At 41.0% G+C, this 25979-nt stretch overlaps 1 protein-coding gene across 1 annotated transcript in view; it reads left to right on the plus strand.

The window, feature by feature from the left end:
• Positions 1–461: 461 nt before the first annotated feature.
• The window catches only part of kcnk9 (potassium two pore domain channel subfamily K member 9), a 45736-nt gene continuing 20218 nt past the window's right edge, over positions 462–25979 (plus strand). The window contains exon 1 of the mRNA XM_005806188.3: positions 462–2070. Coding sequence (XP_005806245.2) covers positions 1509–2070 — 562 coding nt within the window. The 5' untranslated portion in view covers positions 462–1508. The remainder of the gene's footprint in view (positions 2071–25979) is intronic.

A 25979-nucleotide genomic window follows, 5' to 3' on the forward strand; every position in this document is an offset into this window, starting at 1 on the left:
TTAGTTCTGAGAAAGGAACGTTTACATTTCTGGACAGAAAACTCAGAAAGTTTCTGGACAGAAAGTTTAAAGATGTAAGAAACTGCTTTGTATATTTTAGGAAAATCCCTGAAAAAATATCCTGAAGAACATCTGAAGTCCTAGGAAAGTCCCAGAAAAGCAGCCTGTAAGTTCTAGTGAAACAAAAAAGATACAGTCAAGTTTACTGGGAGGGTTAGGCGGGGCTAGGGTTAGGGATAGGGATAGGGTTAGGGGTAGGGGTAGGGTTAGGGTTACAGCGCTGGGCTGCTGTCTGTTATTCAGCACCGCGGACAGCGCCCGGGCTGCTCGCGCGCTTTCATGATCTTCACCTGCGGAATCACAACAGCGCGCGACCAATTAAACCCAAGTGAACCCTTCTCCCTGCACGCGACGGGAAGCACAGTGGGAGGGGTCACGCGCATCCTCTGGGGAAAGAAGACAATTAAATCAGGAAAAAAAACAAACCCTGAGCTGCTCAGAACTGACGTGAATCGTGACACTCGAAACAGAAACACAGACGGGAGGAGCGACGCCCACCGGTCAGAGCCGATCAGATGGAGACGGTTAAACGCGGAGCTCCGAGCGTGAAAATGTGAGCAGCTCGTGAGGCGTGAGGATAACTAAAGCCATTATTTATTTATTTATTTATTTTCTTCTCCTTTTTTTCTCTCTCTTTCCCTTGGACACTCGCCGAGGCGCTCAGCTCAAAGTCCGGGCATCGGGATCTTGTGGATGTGCGCAACAGAGGATGAGTTGCACCGCGGGCGCCGAACGCGCACTCCTCGTCCGTCCCGTTTCTTTCCCGAACCTGGAAAGTACTTTCCTCTTCAATTCCAGCCTGAGCACGTCCTGAAACCCAACACCGAGGAAGCTTGTCAGCGCGGAACCTGTTGTTCAGTTCGGGGTTTTTTTCCCTCTCTCTCCTCCTCCTCTTTTACAAAAAAGTATCTGGTTAAAAAAAAAATCGCAATAAGCTAATATGTACGTTTAATCGTTATTTTATTTTTGTTTGTTTCCACTTCATGAAAATCTACATTTTCACATTTTCTCCCACTTGCTGCTCTCTCCTCCACTCCGAGAGCGACTCGCGTCGTTTGGGAGAGTCAGCACTTTTGGGACGAGGATGCTCCCTGGAAGCGGGGAAGATTTGCGGATTTCATGCAGAGTAAACTGAGTCCCCCCCTCAGCAGCAGGGAGAATGGTTAGGGGGAACAGGTTGCGTTCAGGGTAAAGAAAAACAACTTAAAGCCAGGAGGGAAAATGCCCATTTTTAAGACACTTTTATTGAGATCGCAGACAAAGTAGGCTAAGCGAGGAAACACGGAAAAAACAGAAAGAAATAGAAACACATTTCAGCGCTGCTTTCTTTAATTTCTTTTTTTTTTTTTTTTTTTTTTTTTTTTAGTTGGACACGTTTTTAAGGATCCACACAGCTTGTTGCGGGAGAACAGAGCGACCAACAGGCGATCCGAAAAAGCAGCTTGTTGATGGCACTGCGCACCGGGAGGACTTGGTTCGGGCAGGTTTTGCGCAGGGTCTCTCGTCTACAGGGCTCTTGGTCCAGGCGATCCAGCAGTCTGCTGTGTCTCTCCGCGAACCAGGAGCAGGATCAAGGGCTCTGCCACCGGGACCACTACAAGGCGGGGGACTTCGGCGCTCCCCGTCCCCACGGCGGGCGCTGCCCGCGCGGCTTCCCCTACGCCTGCTGCGCCTTCCCGGGTCACCCGAGGGGACATGAGACCCTCGGCCGCCGCTTCCTGTTGGCCATGAAGCGGCAAAACGTGCGGACCCTGTCGCTCATCGTTTGCACGTTCACGTACCTGCTGGTGGGGGCCGCCGTGTTCGACGCCCTGGAGTCCGAGTTCGAGATGCGCGAGAAGGAGCAGCTGGAGGCCGAGGAGAAGCGGCTGCAGGGGAAGTACAACATCAGCGAGGACGATTACCGCAAGCTGGAGAGCATCATCATGGAGGCCGAGCCGCACCGGGCCGGGGTGCAGTGGAAATTTGCGGGCTCTTTTTACTTTGCCATCACGGTCATAACCACCATAGGTAAGTCTGTGTGTGTGTGTGTGTGTGTGTGTGTGTGTGTGTGTGTGTGTGTGTGTGTGTGTGTGTGTGCGTGTGTGTGTGTGTGTGTGTGTGTGCGCGCACGTGCGTATAATATTATCACAGCTACTCAGTGGACTTTGCATGAAATTAAATCGAGGCTGTAGGACTTCACGTCACATCACAGAGATCCCAGGGAACAAATCTTTGCATCAAGTTTTTTTTTTTTCTTTTGCGAGCAACATGTTGCTGCCAACCGTCTCAGGTTTGAGCGCATCGGACAACGTTTGCGGTCAATAGTTGCAGTGGGACATTCAAAGCATAGGACCGAGAGAGCAGAAGCTTAACTTTTTGTTTTTCCCTCCATCCAGCCCGTCAGGATGTGGTGGTGCTGAACGGACAGCTCCTCTGAATTCAGCCGGCAGTGGCGTCACCAAGGGGGGGTCGATGGCTTTGATGTAATTGCTTCTTAATTTGCTGGGTCCCCTCACTGGTTCTCTTCTGACTAGACAGTCACGTGTGTAGTTTATTATTTTAATGTGAATTTAAGAAGGGACGGAACAAGCTTCACCGATGTGCAACAGTAATTTATTCATTTATTTATTTATTGACTCAGATTATTACTTTACGATCTGTCAGAGATGGGTTCTGAAGTCTGCGACTTCAGGGAGTTTTCACACCTGACTGTGGGAAAATGTCAGCCTTTGTTGCATTTTCAGCTGCTGTGGTTCTCTTTCACACTGAACTATCACATAAACCAAAACCTTAAAGAACCTGTTCCCCTCCTTGCCTGTGGTGGCGCTGAAGAACACACTGAGCTTCCGTCTCTATGAACCGTAAACAATAATGGCGTGGCGTCAGATTTTAGCACCTGTGGGATTTCTCTTTTGTCATTGCTCTCGCATTTGTTTGGGTTGTATTTACCCATCATGCCCTGCACAACAGTCCGCTTCCTGCTTTAAGAGCGGTCTCCAGTCCACTTGGCATTCACATATGCATTCAAACCACATTAGAATTCCCTTCAATCAAACCGAACCCTAGGTTTTTAGGCAGACCATAATTCACTTTTTTGGTCCTCATCAGACTTGGACTACAGGTTCATACCTTCCCAAACCAAATAGTTTGATTGAAGTGGTCTAGAAAGAGCAACACCCTTAGACTCAAGTCACACTTTATTTTTTTTAATCTAGATGAGCACAAAATCAAAGCCACTTCTGCTATTAACTCAGGATATTCTCAGATATTGGGGTGTGCCATAACACCAATGGATTTTTTGACAGTGAAAAAATGTATATCACGATGTCATGTGATGATGTTATTTAACTAAGCCAGACAAGACGTAATGTTTCCTATATCTTTTTTATCAACCGCCATTAAAACAAAGAAGACGCTGGTGGGCTGTTCTACTGTCTGGACTGAATTTCAGAGTTGGCTGATATCTTGTGGGAAGGAAAGAATATGCGGAAGTGTTTTGACCGCCGTGGCTCCTGAATCCGTCATTACCAGGCTGCTGCTCTCCTCTCTTCACAGACACAAAGGTCAGAAAAAAAACGTTCTGATACTCAGACGTCTTCCCCAAATGCAAGTAAATAACTTGAAGCTTAGCGCAGAGTTCAGGGCCACCGAGGTTTATGACACAGGAGGAAACGTTTCAGTCTGTTACAGGGCCAGCCCAAGGCATAAGCAAACTAAGCAGCCGCTTAGGGCCCCAGGGCCACTAAGGGGCCCCCTCAGTGGAGCTGATTTATATATTTTTTAGTAATCATTTCTATGTCATTATAATATCAAAAACACACAATTTCACCATGAAGTGATTTGTTTTTACAATAATATATATTTGATAATGTATGTATAAAGTATTTTATTGATAAAAAGAAGAAACAAATGCTCTTGGTGGCCCCTGGTGGCCGCGGTAGGTACCGCACGCTTCACCGGTAACATGAGCATCTAAACGTCCAAAACTCCGGTCAGAAGATTAATAAGCAAAACTGTGTCTCAAAAAAGGACTGACCCTTCAGGGAGGGAGAAAAGAAAGAAGAATAGAAAAAAGCCAAGATAAAGGTTTGTTTTAATTAGTAATGTAATGTGAAAGATTTGTAAAGCTGCTAATAGAAAATTATCTTGATAGCGACCTGGACCGGTCCAGTTCAACAGCCAGACATTTATGCTGGGGTCTTTGTGTTTGTGTGAAACCGAGTTTAAACTTTAAATGAGTTGATTCTCATGGTGGCTCTGGATGTTTCTGAGGTATTTTGGCTTCAAAACGGCCTTTGATAAAGTTTGATAACGATAATTAAAACTTGTCAATGTTTGACTTTGTCTAGCAAAATGTTTCTACGTCAGGCTACATGGCTGCTACATCGATGAGCTGCTATGCTGTAGTTGGGGATTTGTTGTTTGCTGCTGAGTAAAATCATTTTGTGGCTCAAACAAACATTATTTTTACATCAACTTCTAAGTTATGTGAAACTTCTGTTAAAATCATTTGAAGGCTCAGAATCAGTCCAGTACCGGTACCGGTCCACATTCTCAGGGGAGAAAGACTCACCTGGTATAAATAACTTTTTTTAGCTATTGGAGTAATGCTGAAGAGACATTTATTTAATCAAAGAATGTCATGAATATGTGTGTAGAGCTGCACCACTTGCAGTTTTCTGGCCGATCCCTGGTTACCGATCTTTAAAGAACCTGATCTGCCGATTTTGATTTTTTGTCTGAAATTTTACTAAATATAGCAAGAAAGTCACTGAGTTGGCAACAGTGGGGCGAATATTGTTAACTGTAAACGTTCAGACCTGACCTGGTGGGTCGGTCTGTCAGTCAAATCTCTCACTGCAGAGCAGAAGACGACAGAGGCTGATTTTTAAACCTTTGCTGACGAAGATAAGACTTAGACTTAGACTTAGACTGACTTTATTGTCATTTTGCATGCACAGGGTGTATACAGAACCAAATTTCATTGCATTCGGCTCAGGACAATGTTTTGAGGTTCCAATGTTGTGATAAGATTAGGGGATAAGTTGGGCTTCACGTGTAAATATCAGCCGATCACGATCCCCCAAAATTAAGAAAATCGGCGCCCAGAAATCAACTGGTTGATAAATCAGTTAGCCAATAAATGTATCCTATATTATACATGTATATAATGTAAACAGCTCTGTCAGAGATGCAATTAGTTCATAGCAGGTGTGTGAAGGACCTAATGATTGGACAGCTGACTGCAGCCAGTCCACATTGTTAGTAGAACTAGCGGGCCCCAAAACCACATTTCGCTTAGGGCCCCATGGAGGCTTGGACCAGCCCTGGTCTGTTATGTCTGCACCCGGTTTATTGAAGGTGCAGGGAAATGACTGCTAATCAGAAACATAGAGGAAGCTAGCTAGCTGTAACTAGCCACTTCTGCTGGGTCTTTAGCAGCAGACTAGCAGACGTGCTTATAATGTGCGCTTCCAGTCATTATGAATGAAAAAAAAAAACCTTTTTTAAATTAATGTTTGAGTTAATAAAAAAATGAGGGGTAAACATTTTTTAACATCTTGTAAAGCTAATGGTCTGTTGAACAGCTGCAGTCTGCTTCATGTTAGGGAGTTAAATATTTTTATTTACACTTGGTAAACTGTTTTTTGTTGGTCAAAATTAGTTATTTATTTTATGTCGTCTTTGAGGCACTGAAATATAGCATGAATTTATTTGTGATTAATATATTTTGTCTTCTAGTGACAGTTTATAAAAGAAAGAAAATAAACAACAACTCTGTTTTGAAGTTAAATATTTGTTTGGCCAAGTTAAAACGAAAAGTGGAATGGCATCTATGTTATCATTATTGAGGTATTTATAAAAATATATTGTAGTTGCATTTTATTTTTTGGAAATATCACCCACCAGAAAGAACTCCTGAACCCGTGTTTCTATGTTTTTTGTGTCTGCCCTGTGCTCTCCCCTCTTAGCCAAGGCAAGATGGCCGCTCTTACTTACCGGTTCTACTCTGATTCCATTGTACTGTAACTCAGATTGAATTGGAATCGATACAATTTTTGACTCGTCGAACCAGCACTAGGTAAATGACTGCAGCTTAAATGCTTTGGAGTTCTCTGACTTGTTAAAGCGCATGACAAATGCAGGCCATTTACCATGTAAGTATTATCTTCATTCTTTAATGCATGTTTGAGAAATACTTTAATCTCCCATAGCAACCATTCAGCTGTGCATAACGCCTGCGTGGACCTAGTGCTACCTTCAGGTCCAGCTCCTCCTCTGAGCTGCAGTTTCCGCTGGAACTTCCGCCTCTGAAAGCACTCCTTCCTCATGACTCCCCACTCAGCTCCTTCAGACTAACGAGTAGCAATTAGCAAACACCTGATAGAACTGTACATCTGCTCAGCTCGATATAGGAGCTACTTCTCAGGGAATTGCTGGTAAAAAACGTTTAAGAGTTAATAGAGGAGCCAGGTTGTGATGACTCCCTGAAGGAGGAGTTTCAGAAAGAGCAGCAGTTTTTAAAAAGACAGCGGCCCAATTTCAAGGATTTAAATTACAAAGTCAAATTTACGAAGTCATGTTTGATATGTATTGAGTTACTAATGTTACTATCTAACATAGTTAATTGATTGTGCTATAAAATGGGACTACATGGCTGGAAAACGCATAATACTGCCTCTTTAAAATAGTTTGTCTTTTGTTTTCTGTGAGTGACCCCCCACCAGGGCAGCCCTTTTGAAAGCTTCCTGGTAGTGGCCCTGGCTCCAGGCAGGCTGAGTAGAGCTCAGTGTCCGAAACCTGACCTGTTTGCTTTTTCACAGCCGGTGGAGCGTGTTCACGCTTCGTTGTTCCCCGCCACAAACAAGCGGTGTGAGCGGGTTGTAAATGAAAGCTGCTTCACTCGTGTTACGCCTAGAAAACCTCTTTTCTTTTTTTTTACTCCTGTATGATGCCTTGTGACATCATTTTTTTTCTTTGATGGATAAAAGTTTTATCTTTTTCTTCCTTGGTCATCCGGATGTTGTTTTCTGAAAGTGAAGGGACCTAATTCTGATTGTCTGAGCTGATAATAAGGAAATAAAATCCAGCTGGAGATATTTAACAGGACATAAGAAGTATCTGCCTTTAGAGAGGGAAGTGAGTGCTGAAGGAAACAGGAAGTGGCACCGCGGCCTGTCCTCCCCGTTCACCAGGCAACGCTTGACGGGGACAACCGTTCGACGCGGTGAAGGCGGATCCTCTGTTGTTTCTAGGCAAAACTTGTTGTAATATTCATATTTTGGGAAGTGTCTAGCTGAGGGCACATGCGGACATTTCCTGGAATAATGTGTATGAACAAGCTCCTGTGTGACAAAAAAAACCACGAGAGTGAAGTCAACGAGGTCAGGAGCAGAACCCACCGGTACAGAGGAAGCTAGAGCCACTTTCACACTATCTGTGGTTCCATTGACGATGTACAGTAATTATGCTATTTGGAATTCTGAAAATAAATTCCCTTAATGGAAATGTAGCAATTTAGAAAAAGGCTCATGTTTTTTGTTAAATTTTAGTGCGAGGATTTTGTGGTTTTTCAGTCATATCAAAATTAATGTATTTCGATGTGACTGTGTGCAACTGAGGCTTTGTGGGTAGAGAAGTCATCTTGTGATCAGAAGGTTGTTGTCAATCTGCCTATTGGTGTGAGTGTGAATGGGTTAATGTGACTCTAGTGTGAAGCGCTTTGAGTGGTCAAAATGATTGAAAAAGCGCTATAGAAGTTCAGTCCATTTACCATATTTTGCAAACTTAAAATGGAAACCGTTTTTCACATCAACAACCGGATGTTACTACTGGAATAAATAACAAAGAAGACAACAGGAAGTGGTACAAGGATGACAGCGCACCATGTTTTTTAAAGACTTATCTTCTGAACAAACTTTTTCATGTGGGATTTTAATTGTGTTTAATGAAAGCAGCACATTTGGAAAATAGCTTCTTTTTTTTACGTTAGTGGAATATTGATAAAGTTTTGCACATATTTTTAATGGAAACTCAGCAACTGAAGCTACAGCATTTTTTCTCTAAGCAGTGAATGATTCATTTATAAAAAAAATCCCTGTGGAATAGAGGGTCCATCTCAAACACAGTGTCTATTTGAAATGGGAGAATGATGTATTACCATAGTTCCTGTGCTCTGGACAGCAGATTTGTCCCCTTTTTCTCGATCAGAAGATTTCCCAATCATTATTTTGTGTGAAAGTGTGAAATGAGGCTCGGAGACACAGATAAAGGAACCAGGCATGCTGAGCGCCATGCTGGCTTCCAGTTTGAGCTCTGCTGTATGTGCGTCTGTCATAAGATCGCTAATAAAAACCTCGAGGGCCTTTTTAAAAAAAAAATTAATTCACTGTTCAGTATTCGCCATAATCAGTCTGTTCCCTGAGTATAGTTACATAACCTACTAATGGGGGAGAAATTAAAGGTCCAACAGGTTGTTGAATACGAGGGATTAGTAGAATATTTATGTGAAATTTCACAAGAGTACTCCACAGACTCAAATGAGAAGTTTATTACGTCCTGTTTGTTTCATCAGAATGAATGACGGCAGATAATGGCAGGTTAACCTGGAAGCACAGAGATAAGTAGCTGTGTTTCAGTTACAAATGTGTGCAAAACTTTGTCTAGATTCCACTTATGTTGAAAATAACACAATTTTTCCATTGCTGTGTTTCCATTAAATAAGAACACATGAATATGTTCATTCATTATTCATTAAAAGAACATCCTCCTCCTATTACTTCCTGTTGTCTTCTTCTTCTTTTCCACCAGTAGAAACATCCAGTTGTTGATCACATGACTTGCTTGGCGCAAAAAAAAGTCCAAAATAGTTAGCATACATATCATAGTTTGGAAAAGCCGTCATTAAAAAAAATACTGTTTTTTTCTGTCTATAAGCCGCTACTTTTTTCCATGCTTTGAGCCATGCGGCTTATGGCTCAGTGCGGCTTTTCTGTGGATTTTTCTTGAACCACCAGGGGGCTCTTTAGCAGGAAGTGAGTCATGGAAGTCAAATTGGAAATCAAAGAAGAAAGGGCTAATTTTCATTTAGAACAAGTACATGCTAGTAGCAGGCACATACCCCCTCATTATGACTCCACATGAAGAAGTTCATATGATGCCGCTTTTAAGTTGAGGGCTATTGACATGGCAGTATAGAGATCAGTAGCCACTGCATGTAAGCTCAGCGTGAACGAATCCAAGGTTCGGCGTTGGAGATGCAGGGCTGTGTCCTTAATAGCAGATTTATTAAGGACGTAGCCCTCTGCTGTGTTCTTGTGAAAAACTGAGAGTGACAGAGATATCAGCGGCTTATAGTCCGGTGCAGCAGATTTTTAAAAATATATAAAAATTGTAGTTGCAGCTTATAGTGAGGTGCGCTCTATAGTCCGGAAAATATGGTAATTGATTGGTTTAACAGCACTTAGGAAATTTTGGAAACAACTTTGACTTTAACTGTACATATTATGTGAGTCCATGTGGTACTATAGTGTTAGCCTTCCATGCTACAATGCTAAAGTTCTCTGAAGACGATATAAGCATTATTTTTTATGTCATAATATTTTCCAAGAGCACTTTTGTGGCATTTTACCATTATGAACTACTTTATATTGGCCTCTTATATAAAATCTGACTAGAACATACTGAAGGTTGTGGTTGTAACATGTTTAAATGTGAAAAAGTTAAACAGGAATGAATTAATTTGAACCTCAATGGGTCTGATGACGGAAGTCAATAGTTCAGGTTGTGATGGATGTACAGTAAGTGAGCGCAGCGTCAACAGGACCTGAGACACTAATGGAGATCCACAGTGATTCAACGGCCGTAATAACAGTATTTGAAGCAGTCCTTACTGTAATCGTGGTGTTTTCCCACAGAGTAAGAAAAGGCCGACTCGTTAATAAACCGCACGTCTGAAGCTTCGCGTTTACCGAGAAATTAAAACATCTGTCATGTACAGATGGAGGACGGACCCGATGAACACATGTTGTCATCCTGGACAGAGACCAAACTAAATGACGTGAAATGTTTTCAGGAACTGCAGCGTCAGGGTCCTCCTTATTTGGACCGACCTGTGGGTCAACGCTGTTTATTCCTCAGGATTAACTGCGCCAAATGTGCGATACTTTGTGATGAAAGCATGTAGCGTTCTCGCTGAATGCGGCGCTGCGAGGGAGAAAAGCAACCCCGGTGCTCTGTGGTGTGTGTGTGTGTGTGTGTGTGTGTGTGTGTATGCGCGCGTGTGTGTGTGTGTGTGTGTGTGTGTGTGTGTGTGTGTGTGTGTGTGTGTGTGTGTGTGTGTGTGTGTGTGTGTGTGTGTGTGCGTGTGCGTGTGTGTGTGTGTGTGTGTGTGTACACACCCCTGCCTCTCTCGTCCCACTGAGTGGTGTTGCCGGGAGACTAATGACAGCTTAAAAGGTGAAAGTCATCCCTGCTAAATGTCTGGAAATATCAACATGTGGATATACCGCAGATATGTTGAGCTCAGTATATGACCAACTGAAAATTGATATTTCTAAAAAGTAGCTTGCAGCTTTTCCTATTAAGATGCTCCACAAGTAAAACCATTAAATTTTTCTTTGTGTAATTGAACAAGATGATTTAAAGGCCAGTCAAACTGATCAAGGTTCAGGAGGACAATAAAGTTCTAATTTGCTACTTGTGCTTCAGTGTGCACAAGCAGTGTTCACTCATTTATATGAAATATTCTACAGTGGTTCCCAACCTTTTTAGTACCGCGGACCGGTGAAGACTTTGCAAATTTGCTGCGACCCGGGGGGGGGGGGGGGGGGGGAGTATGGAGGGAACCGAAATCGACGCGGTTTGTGGCTCAACCGAAAGAATCCGGTTAAAAGATTTTCAAAATAAAAGATCCTCCAGACTCAAAACATAAAACGGAAATATTTAAGTATTTCTTGCACGGCCCGGTACCAATTGGACCGGGGGTTGGGGCCACTGTTCTAAAGGATATTCAACTCAGGAAGTTGTAATAACTAAGTGGAATTCTATGCAGCCAATCCAGGAGCGGCATTTATTTCCCATGGCGCTGATTGGCTGTACCTCCAGCAGCGGCGGTAAGGAAGATGGCCGACATTAGCTTCTGTGCTGGACAGTTAACACTGTGCGTGATAATCCATATCAAGGTATGCTTAGTGTTTGTCCTATTAACATAGGCAGTTGTAATCAGTCTTAGAAGGAGTCTCATGGATTTTAGCTATTCATGTGGCTCTGGTCGCTAAAACGTGTGAATATTGGACGTTTGCTGTACAGCTAACAATAACTTGTATGGAATCAGGGATTCAGATTCATCTAGGCCTGAAACGATTCCTCCAGTGATTCCAGTACCTTGATTATTAAAATTCCTCAAGGAAAATGTATTTGCCTCGACGCTTCGTTAAATTATACTTGATTATTTAGCGCACCGTTTTCTGGCCGGGTTATTACTTGCGTTGCACGGAGCTCTCACTTCCGCCTGAGTTGTTGATGAAAACAAAGATTAGCAGCATAATGTCCAGTTTTCAAGTTCGGCCTAGGAGGATTTTTTTGATTAATGATAATGTCTGGGTCTTTGTCGTTTTTCCAGGGACCAATCCTTAAAATGACTGGCGGGATGCCCGGAGTACGGTAGTCTTTTCTCCTCCCAGAGGTGCAGCCTGGTGGCGGTTCAGAGCAAACAACGGGGAAGAGCGCTGCAGGTGTATTTAGACAAGTGAGCAGATAGACTGAACACTGCGGGCGGCTGCGCATTAGATAATTAACGTAAGTGTAGCTTTATGGACGAACCGGAAAATATTTTTCATATCATCCCGGTCTCAACAAATGGGTGGCAGAGCTCATCGTGGTGCTATGTAGCTGGTAGATGTTTCTGTGTGTGACGAACGAAGGAGCCAAATCCCGTCGCTAACATAAACACAAAAGCTATAAATGTCTGGGCACGGTGAGAGTTCATCTATTAAACTGACTGGAGATGAATACATAAACCAAAAGCTGGACTATAGACATTTTTTATAAGCGTATTTGTGAGCCTGCCTCTTTATTATTGTATTGAATATAATTTCAGATTTTTGTATAACTTTTCTTCAGGGTAACTTAGAAAGTGAGCTATTATTGTTACGAGTTAATTTTCTAAACTACAGAAAAGTTATTGTTAGGGAAGCTCAACTGTGAAAAATTGGACTCTGATGTTGATATGTGATAGTAATACTGCTGTTATGTTAGATTTACCAATATTTTACTTAAATTTTTTAAAATCCGATTTCTCGATTAATTGTAAGAGTAATTGATAGATTACTCGATTACTAAAATATTCGTTTACAACAGTGCTAGATTCAGCTTTGTTTTTTCAACATTTGTTAGCATATTCTGCCTAGAAAAAATATGATTCTAATGTTCCTTTTTATGCTTTTTTGTTATCAGTTAGCTATGCTGCTATGCTAATAGTAGCTTGTACAGGAAAAGGAAGGGGGCATTCTGGGTAGAGTACTATCAATTGAGGCCTAGATTATTATTATTTTCGCTATTTGCACTTAGGAAAATTTGCACATTGGTTACTACTGACTGAAGATTAAGCTTGTTTTGGATTCAAAGTCCTATTTGACACCAAGTTAAATAGTCACTTCACTGTTTTAAGGAATTTGGACTGGAAACCTTTATATTGTTTGTGAAAAAAGCAAAAAAGGGATTTTTAAGACTTATGTTATCAGGAGGACAAAGAAACAATTTTTGTTTTGGGCAATATGCCTCCTATCTCCCACTGGGTCATACAAATATTAGGGGGAAAAAAATTAAACATAAATCAAAACTGTTTAGCTTACATTATAAGTTCTGTTTCCACTGCAAATTCGTACAAAACGTTGTCAATATTCTGTTTGTCGACAAAAAACACAATTACTCAATTGTAATTAATTGTAATTAATTACTCATTCATTTAGAAACGCAATTACAATCACTTGTGAATAAGTTTGTTCACTAACTCAAAGAAAAAAAAACATTGGAATCTTGGGTAAACTTTGAAAATCTAGGAAGCTAAACCTTTGCTTTAAAACGTAGCTCGATTATGTTTGAGTATTATTACTTATTGCTTTAATTATGCCGTGCTCTTCAAGAGAATGATGCTCTCTCACAGATGAAATCATCACCCGTCCTCTCTACCAAAAGCGCTTTGTGAGGATGAGTCAGCTGTTGAGCCTTTGTTGCAGCTTTTGTGCCAGCACCAGTTTCCATAACACTGCAGAGTGAGTGACTATCGCGTCCAGTTCAGCTCTTCCTGCAGGTGTCCATACCCAGCCTGAATCCAGTTCATGAGGCAGTAAGAGGAGAGGAATACACATTCTGATCTTTACATGTTAAAAAGTAGATAGACATGTGGGGACAACTATACCCTTTAGATTATTTATCATAAAGTGTAACAAATATATGTGGAAAGACGCCATCCTCCTGCAGCTCTGCAAGGATAAGCAGGAAAGTCTCCAAATCTATCAATAATCAATGTGTATATAAAAGAAATGTGAGTTTATTTAAAGTCATTAAGAATTTATGCTAAAATTTGACTTTCAACTAAAGCTTATACAACGAACCAATAAGGTCAAGATTTAAAAGTATTTTAACACTAGGAGTACTAGTGTACTAGTACTCAGATCTACTTGGTAATGATTAATCAAGGGAAATAAACAAACTGTACAAAAATAAACAAAATAATCTACAAAGTGTGGATTAAACTATGACTTTGACTTAACTACACAAATGTCAAATACAATCAATGCAAAACGATAAATACAAATATAGGAAACAGCAATACAATTATCATAAAAGATGTGAGAAACCATTTAACTGGATCGATACCTGCTTTACTCTAAGCAAGGGAACTGAAGAGTGGATGAATACAAAGAGTCTGAATCACCTAGACCCATCAGTTTTCAGAACCAGAACCGCAACAGAAAAAAACAAGTCGATTGGTCCAAACCTGGGTTGGATCACCACTCATACCAAAGTTTTCCACAGTTCATCATAGGCCTGGCAGGCCACCAGGCTTTGCTTGTGGCCCCACCAGGCTAAGCATTGCTAGTTTATTTATTATAGGGTTTTATTTTCTTATCAGTTCAGTGACGGCAAAGACGGGTTGACGAGTCTCTTTGGTGAAACTGTTGGAAGTAGCAACATAGTACGGTCATTATGTGAACACTGAGGTCAGGTGTCTTTTTTTTTTACTCACCTGAACTCTGTAACCACTTCCTGTCTTTACCGGTGTTAAAGCTTCAGTCACAGATAAAACATTAAAAAAAAAGGTTTGATATTTTGATTAGGATGAAATAACTAGTGTAGAACATCTACAGTATATTTATTTAAATTGTTTTTTTCTATATATTTGCCTTTTCTAAGGCTTTATATTTGGTGTTTAGGTTTTGCCAATAATGTCTTCCAATAACATAATTACTTGTGATATAAAAAAATTTGCCATCAACTTTAAATGTTTTTTAACTCACAAACACGGTGGGTTGTTGGAAAACTGCTCTAGCATCACTACCACCAGGCTCAACAAGTCTTCTGGGGTAAACCCTGCATAACAGTTATTTTCTAGCCTTGATGGAGCCACATGTGTGGAATTAGAGGTTATTTTTTGATTCCAGGCTCAAAAGAACCTGGAATCACCAGTTCTTGTATGTAAAATGTTTCTGTGTGAACTATTTCTACAGATATCTTTTGAAATAAGAGGAAAAAACAGAAGCATTTTGGGTATCATTTAACTGTCTGCATAAATTGACACATGCAAGCGACTTCGGGAACCTTCATTTTGCCTCCACTCAGTTGATCTTTTCTTATTGGATCAGAAACACAGGATTCCTGACCAGGTTTGTCAGGCAGGTTGTGACGGTGGTTTTTCCCAGGCTGGTATATTTGAACATAAGTTGAGTGAGTGAAGAGGAGCACACACAGTCTGCTGTCCATCTGTGCTGAATCCTGACGGTGACTGATCGCGGAGCTAGAAGAACAATATCGCCACCGTTACGGACGTTATCCCCCTTTGATTTTTCCTGGAGGGCTGAGGCGCTCATTCGCTCCCTCCAACTGTGCCGCTTTGATTTGTTCACGCTCTCATTTGATCATCAGAAAGCACATCCAGGCGAGGGGTCAATACGCCTGCTCATTCTCATCACTTAGTATGGATTATACAAATCTCTAAAAGATCACGGACACAGAAGTTCACAACAATTTGCTGCGGACGAAAAGACTGAGTGTGTTTGGAATGCTAGTGATCTTCTCATAAAGAGCCGCCTCGAGTGGCATAAGACCTGTAAATGGAATGATTAGTGGCTCATGTTGTGGTTTTTATGGTCTTATTTAAGGTGTTCTCAATGAAGAAACCTTTTGTAAATGTTCATTCTACTGATCAGGGAAGACATTTGTGATTATCAAGCAAAGCAAATGGCACTAATATGACCGAAACCACTGCGGTGCGGAAGTGAGCCACTGCAGGCTGCTAAATATTGCAAAGTTTTTTTTTCTGTTTTGTTGTTTTGTAAAATGGACCTCTGGGTGCCAAAAACAACTTTTTTTTATGCTTTCATACTTTTAACATGCATAAAAGAATAAAAAAACTCCAGGTATGTTTTTGATCGGGGAGTGACATTATAACATGATGTAAAGCTCAAAAAAGTTGATTTTGTATCACATATCCCCTTCACGATCCCAACCACATGGTGAAGTTCGCGGACGACACAACGGTGGTGGGCCTCATCAGAGACGACAACGACCTGGACTACAGAGAGGAGGTGGAGCAGCTGGTGGACTAGTGCAGAGACAACAGCCTGATCCTGAACGTTGACAAGACGAAGGAGATGATCGTCGACTTCAGGAAGAACCGGCCCAGCCACGCTCCACTGCTCATCAACAGCTCGGCTGTGGAGGTGGTCAGCAGCACCAAATTCCTGGGGGTGCACATCACTAACGACCTCACCTGGACTGTGAACACCACGTCTCTGGTCAAGAGGGCACAGAAACGCTTGTACTTCCTGCGGAGGATGAGAAGAGCACACCTGCCCCCGCCCATCCTCAAGACGTTCTACAGAAGCACCATAGAGAGCATTCTGACCAGCTGCCTCTCTGTGTGGTGTGGAGGCTGCAGCGCCTCCGACTGGAAGAACGTGAGGAGAGTGGTGCGGACAGCAGAGAGGATCATCGGGGCCCCCCTTCCCTCCATTCAGGACATTTCATCCCAGCGCTGCGTGTCCCGAGGCCGAAACATCGTCAGTGACCCCTCACACCCCCACCATGGACTGTTCTCCCTGCTGCCCTCTGGAAAGAGGTTCTGCAGCATCCGGTGCAGGTCCACCAGGTTCTGAAACAACTTTTTCCCACTTGCCATCAGACTGCTGAACTCTTAACTGGACTGCACTCAAAAACTGGTCTCCACTTCATACCTTGCACATGTACAGAGCTAAATAACTTCTATTTTACTGTCAGTCCTGCACTTTATATTTTATATGCATATTTATATTCATATTTTATACTGTATTTTATTTTATTCTGGAGTAACCTCACAACATTGGAAGCTCAAAACATTGTCCTGAGCCGTATGCAACGAAATTTGGTTCTGTATTCACCCTGTGCATGCAAAATGACAATAAAGTCAGTCTAAGTCTAAGTGAACTATTATCATGAGCCCCAGACACACCAGTGGACTGTCAGTAGTATATTATTTTTCTCTTTATGGTTGCTTCTACAATATAAACTTTCACAGAAGACAATGTCACAGGTTAACTTGCACGTCACCCCATGTGGGTGTGTGTGTTTGGCTGTGAAACAGCGTGATCTTCCTATTTTCAGGGGACACTAGCAGTACGGGGATGTGTTCACACGGGGATGCTAACGGCCTTTTCACTGTGCATGCAGACAAGCAACAAGCATGTTTGGGGAACAGCTGGCTGGTAAATGATAGACTTTATTTTATTTTTTTTAGTGTCATTCAAGACTTGTCGACATTAAGCTAAAGGGAGGCTCCTCAGCGTGTTAATGACTCTAGACTGCATTTGATTATCACAGCTTAAGAAATATTCAACCTTTATTTGTGAAAACAAATTCCATAAGCTGCTATCGTCTTTCTGAAAAAATGAAAAACAAACTAAGCAAAGATCATTTACTGTAGGTACTGCTAAGGTCGATATTAAATATTCATGTTGCAATAAAGTTGCTGTAGACCAGTAGTCCCCAACCTTTTTATTTCTGTGGACTGGTCAAGACTTGGCGATTTTGCTGTGGCCCGGGCCCGGAGTGAGGGGTGAGGGGTGAGGGGGGGGTTGTTTTGGCCCGATTGTCGCAGCCTGTTGAATGTAGCCAATCAGAAAGTGCGTTGACATAAGAATGGAGGGGAATCCCAAACTTTTATGAAACGCCTTTTCTATTTGTTACGTCTTTTATCGCTTAAAATGAGCCACAAACTATCTCTACTGTTTGATTATTCTAAATTCATTTATGGTATGTTGGGGGTTTTACTGGATTTTCTTCTGGAATCGGTTGGTGTGTTGCTCCTGCCGTGTGGCTGGACACACGAACCAACCGAACCTGTTGGACTTTTATCGGCTCGTGTCGTGTGTGGTCACAAAATCGGCCGACAATCCTTAAATCCTGCCATGTGAACCAGACCTAAAACTCACAAGCTCTACTCCTCTCCTCTCTCCACTGCCCTAACGCTCTCTGACTCTGGTCGCTATGGTAACGTTTACATATACCTTCAAAATAAGATACAGATGCGCCACAAAAACGAACATTTTACTTTTGTAAAGATTTTAACTCACGATAACGACTAATGGAGCCCTGAGCTTGTTTCTCTGCAACCAGACGGTCCATCTGGGAGAGATGAGAGAGACTCGAAGTGATGCTCAGGGTTCTTAGTCTCTACGTGGCGAATCAGTTTGAAGCTTCATTCCCTCATTAACATCCAGTCACCATATCAGGCAGAGCTTGGACTGTGGGAATCACCTACTGGGTTAAATCCATCCTCCTGTCTCTTCTCTGGGCCTTTTCCCTTCACAAAGAAACTTTCCAAACAATCTGATCTGTTTCTTACTCATTTTGCTGCTTGTGGCTCAATGTTGGCGCGCAAGAACCTAGAGAATCCAGTTAAAGGATTTTCAAAATAAAAGATCCTCCAGACTCAAATAATACATAAAACGGAAATATTTTATTATTTCTTGTGCGGCCCGGTACCAATTGGTCCATGGACCGGTACCGGTCCGCGGCCCGGGGGTTGGGGACCACTGCTGTTGACCAAATCTTTCATAGACTATCTTAACACTTTCAAGACTAGATTTGCAATTAGGTGAAGATTCCCCTCTTGTCCTCGCCTCAGCACCAGTTTTTGATTACCTTCATGCATCTATCCAGTTCCTCCTGTGATTAATGGAGTGCTTACTGGTTTACCTCTCTTTTTATTTCATTTTCAGGTTCCCACTTTTGAGATCAGATCTGTGGTGTAAATAAACATTTTGTTACAACTAGGCTGTAATTTCTCATAAAGCAGCCCAAACTTGCGCTTGTGTTTCTTCCGAAAATGAGGAAGATTTAATGTTCTGTCTGATTCCTTTTGAAAAATGATTGGAGGCATTCACCCCAGCTGTACCTTGTAGCAAGCAGATTATTTTTACTATGCTGGAGGGTCCTATGGGGAGCTTGATTAAGGTCTCTACACAGATCGATGGCAGCGTCTTCCTGTGGTGCTCAGGCTCTTTGTGGTAGTCGCTGGCTCTGGAGCCGGCTGGTCTGTTATCACTGCTCAGAGGGTAAACTGTGCACACAAGGTCCCAGCATGCAGCACAGCTTGGCCCTGTGGCTTTACCCAGAATCCCCCTGGCCCCCTAAAAAACCAAATGACACAGGATCATACTATCCAAATGACAGTTGTATTCGTTTTTCCTGTCTATCTTCATCTTAAAGGGAAATCTTCCTGTTTTACATTGAACCGTTTGGTCATTGGGTCTTTTGATGAAATGAAACAAAAAAGTCTTCACAAAGAATTCAGCTAATGTGTTTGAAACCAGAACAGCAGACACAGTCCAGCTGAAAGACTTCAATGACTCAACACTGGCTTGATATGGACTAATATTCTGGATGCTTTGTTTTTGCTTAGAAGTGCAGTTTCTCTTTGTTTTATTCCGCCTGCTACCATATGTTCTTTTTTTTGTTTATTTATTTTTTCAAAATATATACTCACTTATTCAAATCAAATCTGGAACAGAAAGGTCTGAACTGCCTGAGTGTTTGCTAAGCAACTTCTGTCATTTACAGTATTATAGGAGGAAAGTAGAAAAATAGTAAAGAAAAAATTACATTTCATCAATACCAACATCGTATTTATTTCAAATGATTAGTCATGGACTTTGAAAAAGCATGTATCTGTTCCAAAATATAAATAAATAACAGTTTAAAATGTAAACATTGTATATAATGGACCAAATTAAATTAACACCTTAGAGCTGCAGTATGTAGGTTCTATAGAAAAGTTTGTTTTTTTTCCACATCTGTTAATGCTGTCACTATGCTGTGACAGTATGGTATGCAGTATATGTATTTATATCTCTTATAAAAGTTACATGCTGCAGATTTAAAGAGGATAAAATAAGTAAGGCCTTGAACGCACCACCTTATCTGCTAGTATGAAAATGCAAGTGGGTTGGCTTGTTCTATGTAATTTTTTACAATTGTATATTATTTTAAAAAATAATCTGATAATATTTTGGATAATATTAAACTTTTTTTTTTTTTAAATCTTATTCCTGCATGGACATTTGTGGAGTCCATCAAAAATAAACAAGCAGCTTGTAGATATCCTTTACTGGAGTCTCAAAAGCAAATTTCCTTACAGTCGGGTATGAATGGAAAGCAGCAGATTCCCTAAATCAGCGGTTGTCACAGCAGGTTGTGTTTAGTGGTTGAGAGGAGATATTAGGCAGTGAAAACTCGCAACCACACTGGTACTCCTCTGTGCTTGTCTTTTTTATTAAGCACCTCTACATTACTTTGAGTTAGAGAGATGAAAATGTAAAGTCCGTCTTCACGGCTCCACAGACACCGGTGGCACACACTTACGACATAGCTACACAGCGACCTAAGCTGTCTTAAAGAGACACCTGGCAATTTTTCTAAAACAGAACAAATTGTCCACCTGGAGGGAACAAACTGCTGCTCGGTACGAGACGCTGCGTGGCAGCAGAGAAAAAGTCACAAAAACTGCAAAGGTGCAAAAAGATGAAAAGACCTGATGATCAACACCAGGTCACACTTCCCTGTATAAATTCAGTTTAATTTGTAATATTCAGCTTCATACCTTATTAATGTAACTTCGTGAAGTTTTAAACGAGATCTGTTAACTCCTGTTCCGGTACCAAATAGGGTTTGTAGTAACAACAATTCCTTTCAGTTTATCTTGACTTTCATAAGGAATGATGCACTTGAAACATCATGTCGTGACTCTAAGACATTTATTAATTCTATGAATAAGTTGAGATTTCTGTATATAACCATTGTTGGTGTGACATTTGGCATGTAGTCACTGTTACCCCAACACAATCAACCGTAAGGCTAGCTCTGACTGTAAATCCTTTTTTAAAATCAGTACATCTGGGCCAAGGTGTGCTTTTACAATCAAACGCTCCCACACTAGTGAACTCAGTCTTCCTTTTCTGATGAAATGCAGTCACTGATGCTGCTGCCTGTGGAGCTGGTTATTTTCCCTTCTGTCATCTTTGCTGCTTTGTTTGTTTAAGCTGCGGTATGCAACGTTTATAAATAAAAAATATTGTTTTACATATTTATCAATACTGTCACTATGTCAAGACAATCTGTGAAAAAATTCTGCCTCTCTGCCTTCTCCCAGTGCTAACTAGAAACAACCAATAAGTGCCAGTGATTAGCGCTGTCAATCACTTAGCATTTTATATTTGGTGCCGCTCATCCCCACCTCTTCCTCCATTTTCGCTCTCTGCTATGCTGCACCTAGCAGAGCAGGTTGCTAAGGCTAGTTAGCATAGCACCGATGTGGATAAACAGTTTTCCTGTCACAGTGAGTTGTTTCTCCACTATTAGCACATTTAGCAGCAATTACATGAGCTTGATTAACAGTGCTAAGCCCCTCCTCCTGTTCCTCAAATATCTGCACATTTGCCTCCATTAAAAAAGGCACGACTTCTAACTCTGCACACATAAATAAATAACCTTTTGTCATTTAACTTCCATCACTTATGTACATTTAATACAATGTGCTTTGGAATTATACAAAAATATTAATGCAGTTAACTTCTTTCAAATATGAATAGTATTTTCTCTTTGAACATCCTAAAACACTACATCACAAATAGTGTTTTACCAGATTCTATGAAAGCTGAAGATTTGACTTTGCAGCTGTAAGCATTTCAGTTCATGTCACATGTTGTTTAATGCATGAAATATTCAGCGCCATGTTGGAGACTTCCTGTTTGTTCAGTCTGAGTTGAGATGAGGCAAACAGATCGGATGAAACTCCCTCATCCTTCAGAGAGCCGCTAAGTGACTCTGGTTTGCACAACTTCATCATTTTAGCTCAGTTTCTAACCTGGAGATCAGCTTAGAAGAGGATTCTTGTTTTTCAAGGAAAAAAACAAGAATCCACAGCCTTCATCAAGTAAGTGTGGAAATCTGGGAACATGTTAATACACTTTGAAGAGATCTGTCTGTCAGAACATGCATGGCTCACAAAAAGTTAGGGGATACTCAGCTGTCAGGTGACGTTTCTCAAAGAACCTCTACAGGTCAACTAAATGTGACCTTCTCTAAGCTTTTGGATGCACATGTTCAACCGTCCAATGTTTCAGTACTTTTTGCTAAACTTGCTGTTCTCTAACAAAGAGCCTAAAGCTGCAGCAGGTAACTCTTATAAAAAGATATTGTTCAAATTATATCCTGACAGTATGAGACAGATAATCTGTGGAGGAAAACATCGAGCTCCTCTGGCTCCTCCCTGTGGTCCTACTGCCATCTGAACAAAAACAACCAATCAGAGTTAGGAGGAGGGGCTTAGCGCTGTCAATCAGCTCGTTTCTCCTTGACCTGTCTGCTGCGTTCCTTGGTCTTCATGATGTTTCTTCAGTTTTGCTCTCTAACAAACTTCTGAGATCTTTATAATTCATCTTAATCCATAAGAAGATTAAATTACACATATATCAGCCTGTTTTTTTACTAATTAGGTTATTTCTAAACACAATTGGTTACGCTTGATCAATATATTAAGTGTGAATATATCAGTTAATTTTTCAAATTGAGCCTTATTGCCCATTGCAGAGACAAAAAAAAGATTTAAAAAAATGGCAATCGCAAAACAACAACCATTTTTAGGAGCGTTGGACTGGGATGTAGCTGGTATGAAATGAAGGTGTTTGATAAATGTTTGCTACATGTTTTTATTTGAGAGAATTCAAAAAAATCTTCAAATCTAATCCCTTTTCACAAATATTTCCTAATTGGCGTTGGTTTATCTAATAAAATCCCAATACAATGGATACCCGCCTGTGTGCTGTTCAGTATTTTCTGATTCATCTGTTCAAAGATTTTTCTTCGGAACATAACTCCAAATTATTTATGAAAAATTTTCTAAAATATCCAAAAGAAGAAAATGACAGTTTGAGAAAGTGAAATAGCTGCTTGACATGCAGCCAATGGAGCGTCAGTCATCGTCTCTGGCCCTGATTGGCTGTGCCCCCAAGATAATAACCTTTATTTAGCCAAATAAAAACTGGGTGGAAATCTAGAATCAATTTTCCAAGAGCTAAAAAAAAACATGATTATCAAATGCAATGGCAGCTAAGGGTCTCTTCATTCTACAGAGATTCTTTTGAGGAATATGGTGGATATTAGCTTAAGCAGTTGGGCTAAGATGCTACGAGGTTGATGCAAATTAAGGTATTTTTGGTGTTTGAATGATTAAAAATGGCAGGTAAAAGAGTTTGGAGTAGTGTTGCATATATTAAAGTTGATGTTTGCATAATGATAAAATGTAGGAGGTAAATAGTGGGGCAGCTTTTCAAGACACTGCCTCACATTTCAAGAGGTGACATTTGCCTCACTTCATCTTTTGGACTCGTGCTGCGGTTCGGTTTTTCTGCAGCCTGAGCGCGTGAGTCAGCGCCCAGCCGAACTGCTGGCTGCTTGTTCTCGCTGCTGAAGCACCAAAGAGATTCACAATTTCATCCTATTATGGACTTTCAGCGTGCTCCGGAACGTACTCGTTCAATTTGTTGATCTCTCAAAGAAGCTACATGTAACACCGCTGGGATGAAATCCTGTAATTTACATTCTGTACATACAGAACAGCAGCAGCTGATGACCGGTGCCGCTCCGCCGCTACCACCTGCTGCTAATTCAGGCCTGGCAGTGATATTCTCTCTGTGATACACTCCCACATGTCCTTATCTGTACCACTTTATTCCATCTGCAGTAGGAGTGGGAGTGTGTGGTCCTCCTGTATGAGTTATTGCTGCTGAACAGCAGCATGAAATCAGCGTTGGCGGCTTGTACTCAGTGTGCGGTCCGCTGTTGTCTCTGATACACAGTAGAGTCTCTGATACTAAATGCGGTATGCCTGGAAGGAGGAAAACATATACAGGGTGACAGCTCAGTGACAGAAGAATAACATAGTCAAGATAGCAAAGAAAGCTAGTGGGATGTGGGCTACAGGTCTCAGTGTGTCAGCTGTAGTTTCATAATAAATGTTTATGCACTTGGTCTGTTCTGAGCTGTACGGACGGCATACTAGGACCGTTGTAGGTGGAGAGAAAAAAAAGAAGAGTAAATTTCTGGCAAAAACTCAATCGGGTCGAGATTAATCAGAAATTTTCTAGAAAAAAAAACGTGGAAAAAAAGTCGAAAATTTTCAACTCTTGGAAAATTTTGGAGGTTTTGGAAAGGTTCCACGTTTCTTCTGAAAAATTCCTGAGTGTTTCTGAGATATGTTCAACTTTATACTCTGAAATGTGGAGATTAATATCAGACATTTTCCTGAATGACTTGGAAATTTGAGATTTTTATTGCAAACTTTCACTTTTTGATGCCCTCTGAAAATGTCTGAGATAAACCTGAAAATTTAATTTTTTTTCTTGCAGGTTTTTGACTTTTGATACTCAGAAATGTCTACGTTTTTTCTAGAATGTTTCTGAGATTAATCTCAAAACTTCTGAGTTTTTAGGTGGAATTTTACTCCTTTTTTTCTATCTACAATGGCCCTAATACACCATCGTACAGTTTCTATGATTAGCTAATTCCGACATGTTTCCATGCAACCTGCTGGAGGATAGATGCAGTGTGCTTTGCTTTGGGTTAGCTTGTGTGTGTAGAACAATTACTGCTCCTCAAATCTCCCATAACAAAATTACTTTAAGCATTTTACATAACTCTATAAGTCTACAGTTTTAGTCAGATGCTTAAATTCACAAATAGTGGACAGGAATGTCAAACCACATTAATTATTTGGAATATATTTGGTAGAAGTGGGTAAATCGATCCATAGTATTGATACCAATTTAGTACTAAGATTGATACTTTAGTTTCAGATTCCCTCTTGCAATTTTATTTCATTTTTCTATTATAGCTTCTCAACTTTAACTCAAAAAAGATTTTTGTTTTGATTTGCTCACAAATGATACAATAAAACATGTTCAGTTTTGTATTAGCCATTTGTTCACTTCTCAGTGCTAATAAACTTTTTGAATCAAGCACAGCTGTTGCTTTTTACCAGATTTGTCCCACTAAAAATGCCGTCATGTCTTGAAGCAAACTGCATATGCTCATCTCTGGGGATGAGGCTGCTGGGGGGGTACACTTTGTCCTTCAATGTAAAACCTCAAAGACGCTTCACAGTGTGCATTTAATAAGGAGAAAATTAGTGAAAGATTCCTTGAAATGAAGCACAGAGTTTTGATCGGCGTTTAAGGTTGCAGAAACATGAGTCATCCTTGTTAATACCTGTCTACCCTGTTTTATCTCTGAAATTAGTCCCAGGCTGCAACATGTCTGAAAAAACCCAAAAACTGAACATCAGAGTTACAAAAGAGTATCTGATAAGCTGCTGGGTGACTCATTGTTGATTAGTAGTTTTCAGAGGATAGGTTGGCCCCTGGGTCCTGTCTGTGAAGCTGGGTGTGTGCGTGTGTGTCTGGCTGAATGCATATTACACAGTCAAAAGTAGTAGGAAGATAAACAGAGAAGTGGACATTTCAGTCAGACTTTGCTGAGGACATTTAAAACAAGCTTTATAACACCCCAAAACGCCGGGCCAATCCCCGGGCTCCGTCTGCAGCGGCTTAGCTTAGAGACCTCCTGAACAAAGAGAGCAAGAAAACACAGCGAGGAATTGGAAAAATAAATAATTCAGCCAGAGCTTTGAGCTGCAAAACACAACTGACATTCTGAATAAAATTGCATTCGATGACTTTCTGTTGGTGAACAGCAGCAGCACTTTAGAGTGCTATCGCTCCGAATTGTAATGCTGGGGCTATCGGAGCCATCGGAACAGGTCCTGGCTGACTGGTCAGTCAATGCTATTGTGCATTGTGTTGGAAATGTTAATCAGCAGAGTATATGGAAGTGGCATTTACTAACAGTGAAGACATAAAGCATTTATTTTAATAGCCAGCTATTTCACATTCTTATCTGTCTTGGATTACAATTAGAATTCCCCTATTGGTTTAACTTCAATGGCATTGAAAGACGCAATGAGAAACTGACTCTTCCACATCCTCTTTGTACACTTAGTGTCATTGTAGAAAACAACTAACTAAAAACATAACTAGTTGTCTGTGTTTAGCAGTCTATGTGTTCAACTAGACAACTAGCTTAAAACATGGCTAGTTGTCTTTGCTTAGCCAGACAGCTAGTAA

Source organism: Xiphophorus maculatus, chromosome 13, assembly GCF_002775205.1.
Source record: "Xiphophorus maculatus strain JP 163 A chromosome 13, X_maculatus-5.0-male, whole genome shotgun sequence".
In the NCBI taxonomy this organism is placed as follows: domain Eukaryota; kingdom Metazoa; phylum Chordata; class Actinopteri; order Cyprinodontiformes; family Poeciliidae; genus Xiphophorus; species Xiphophorus maculatus.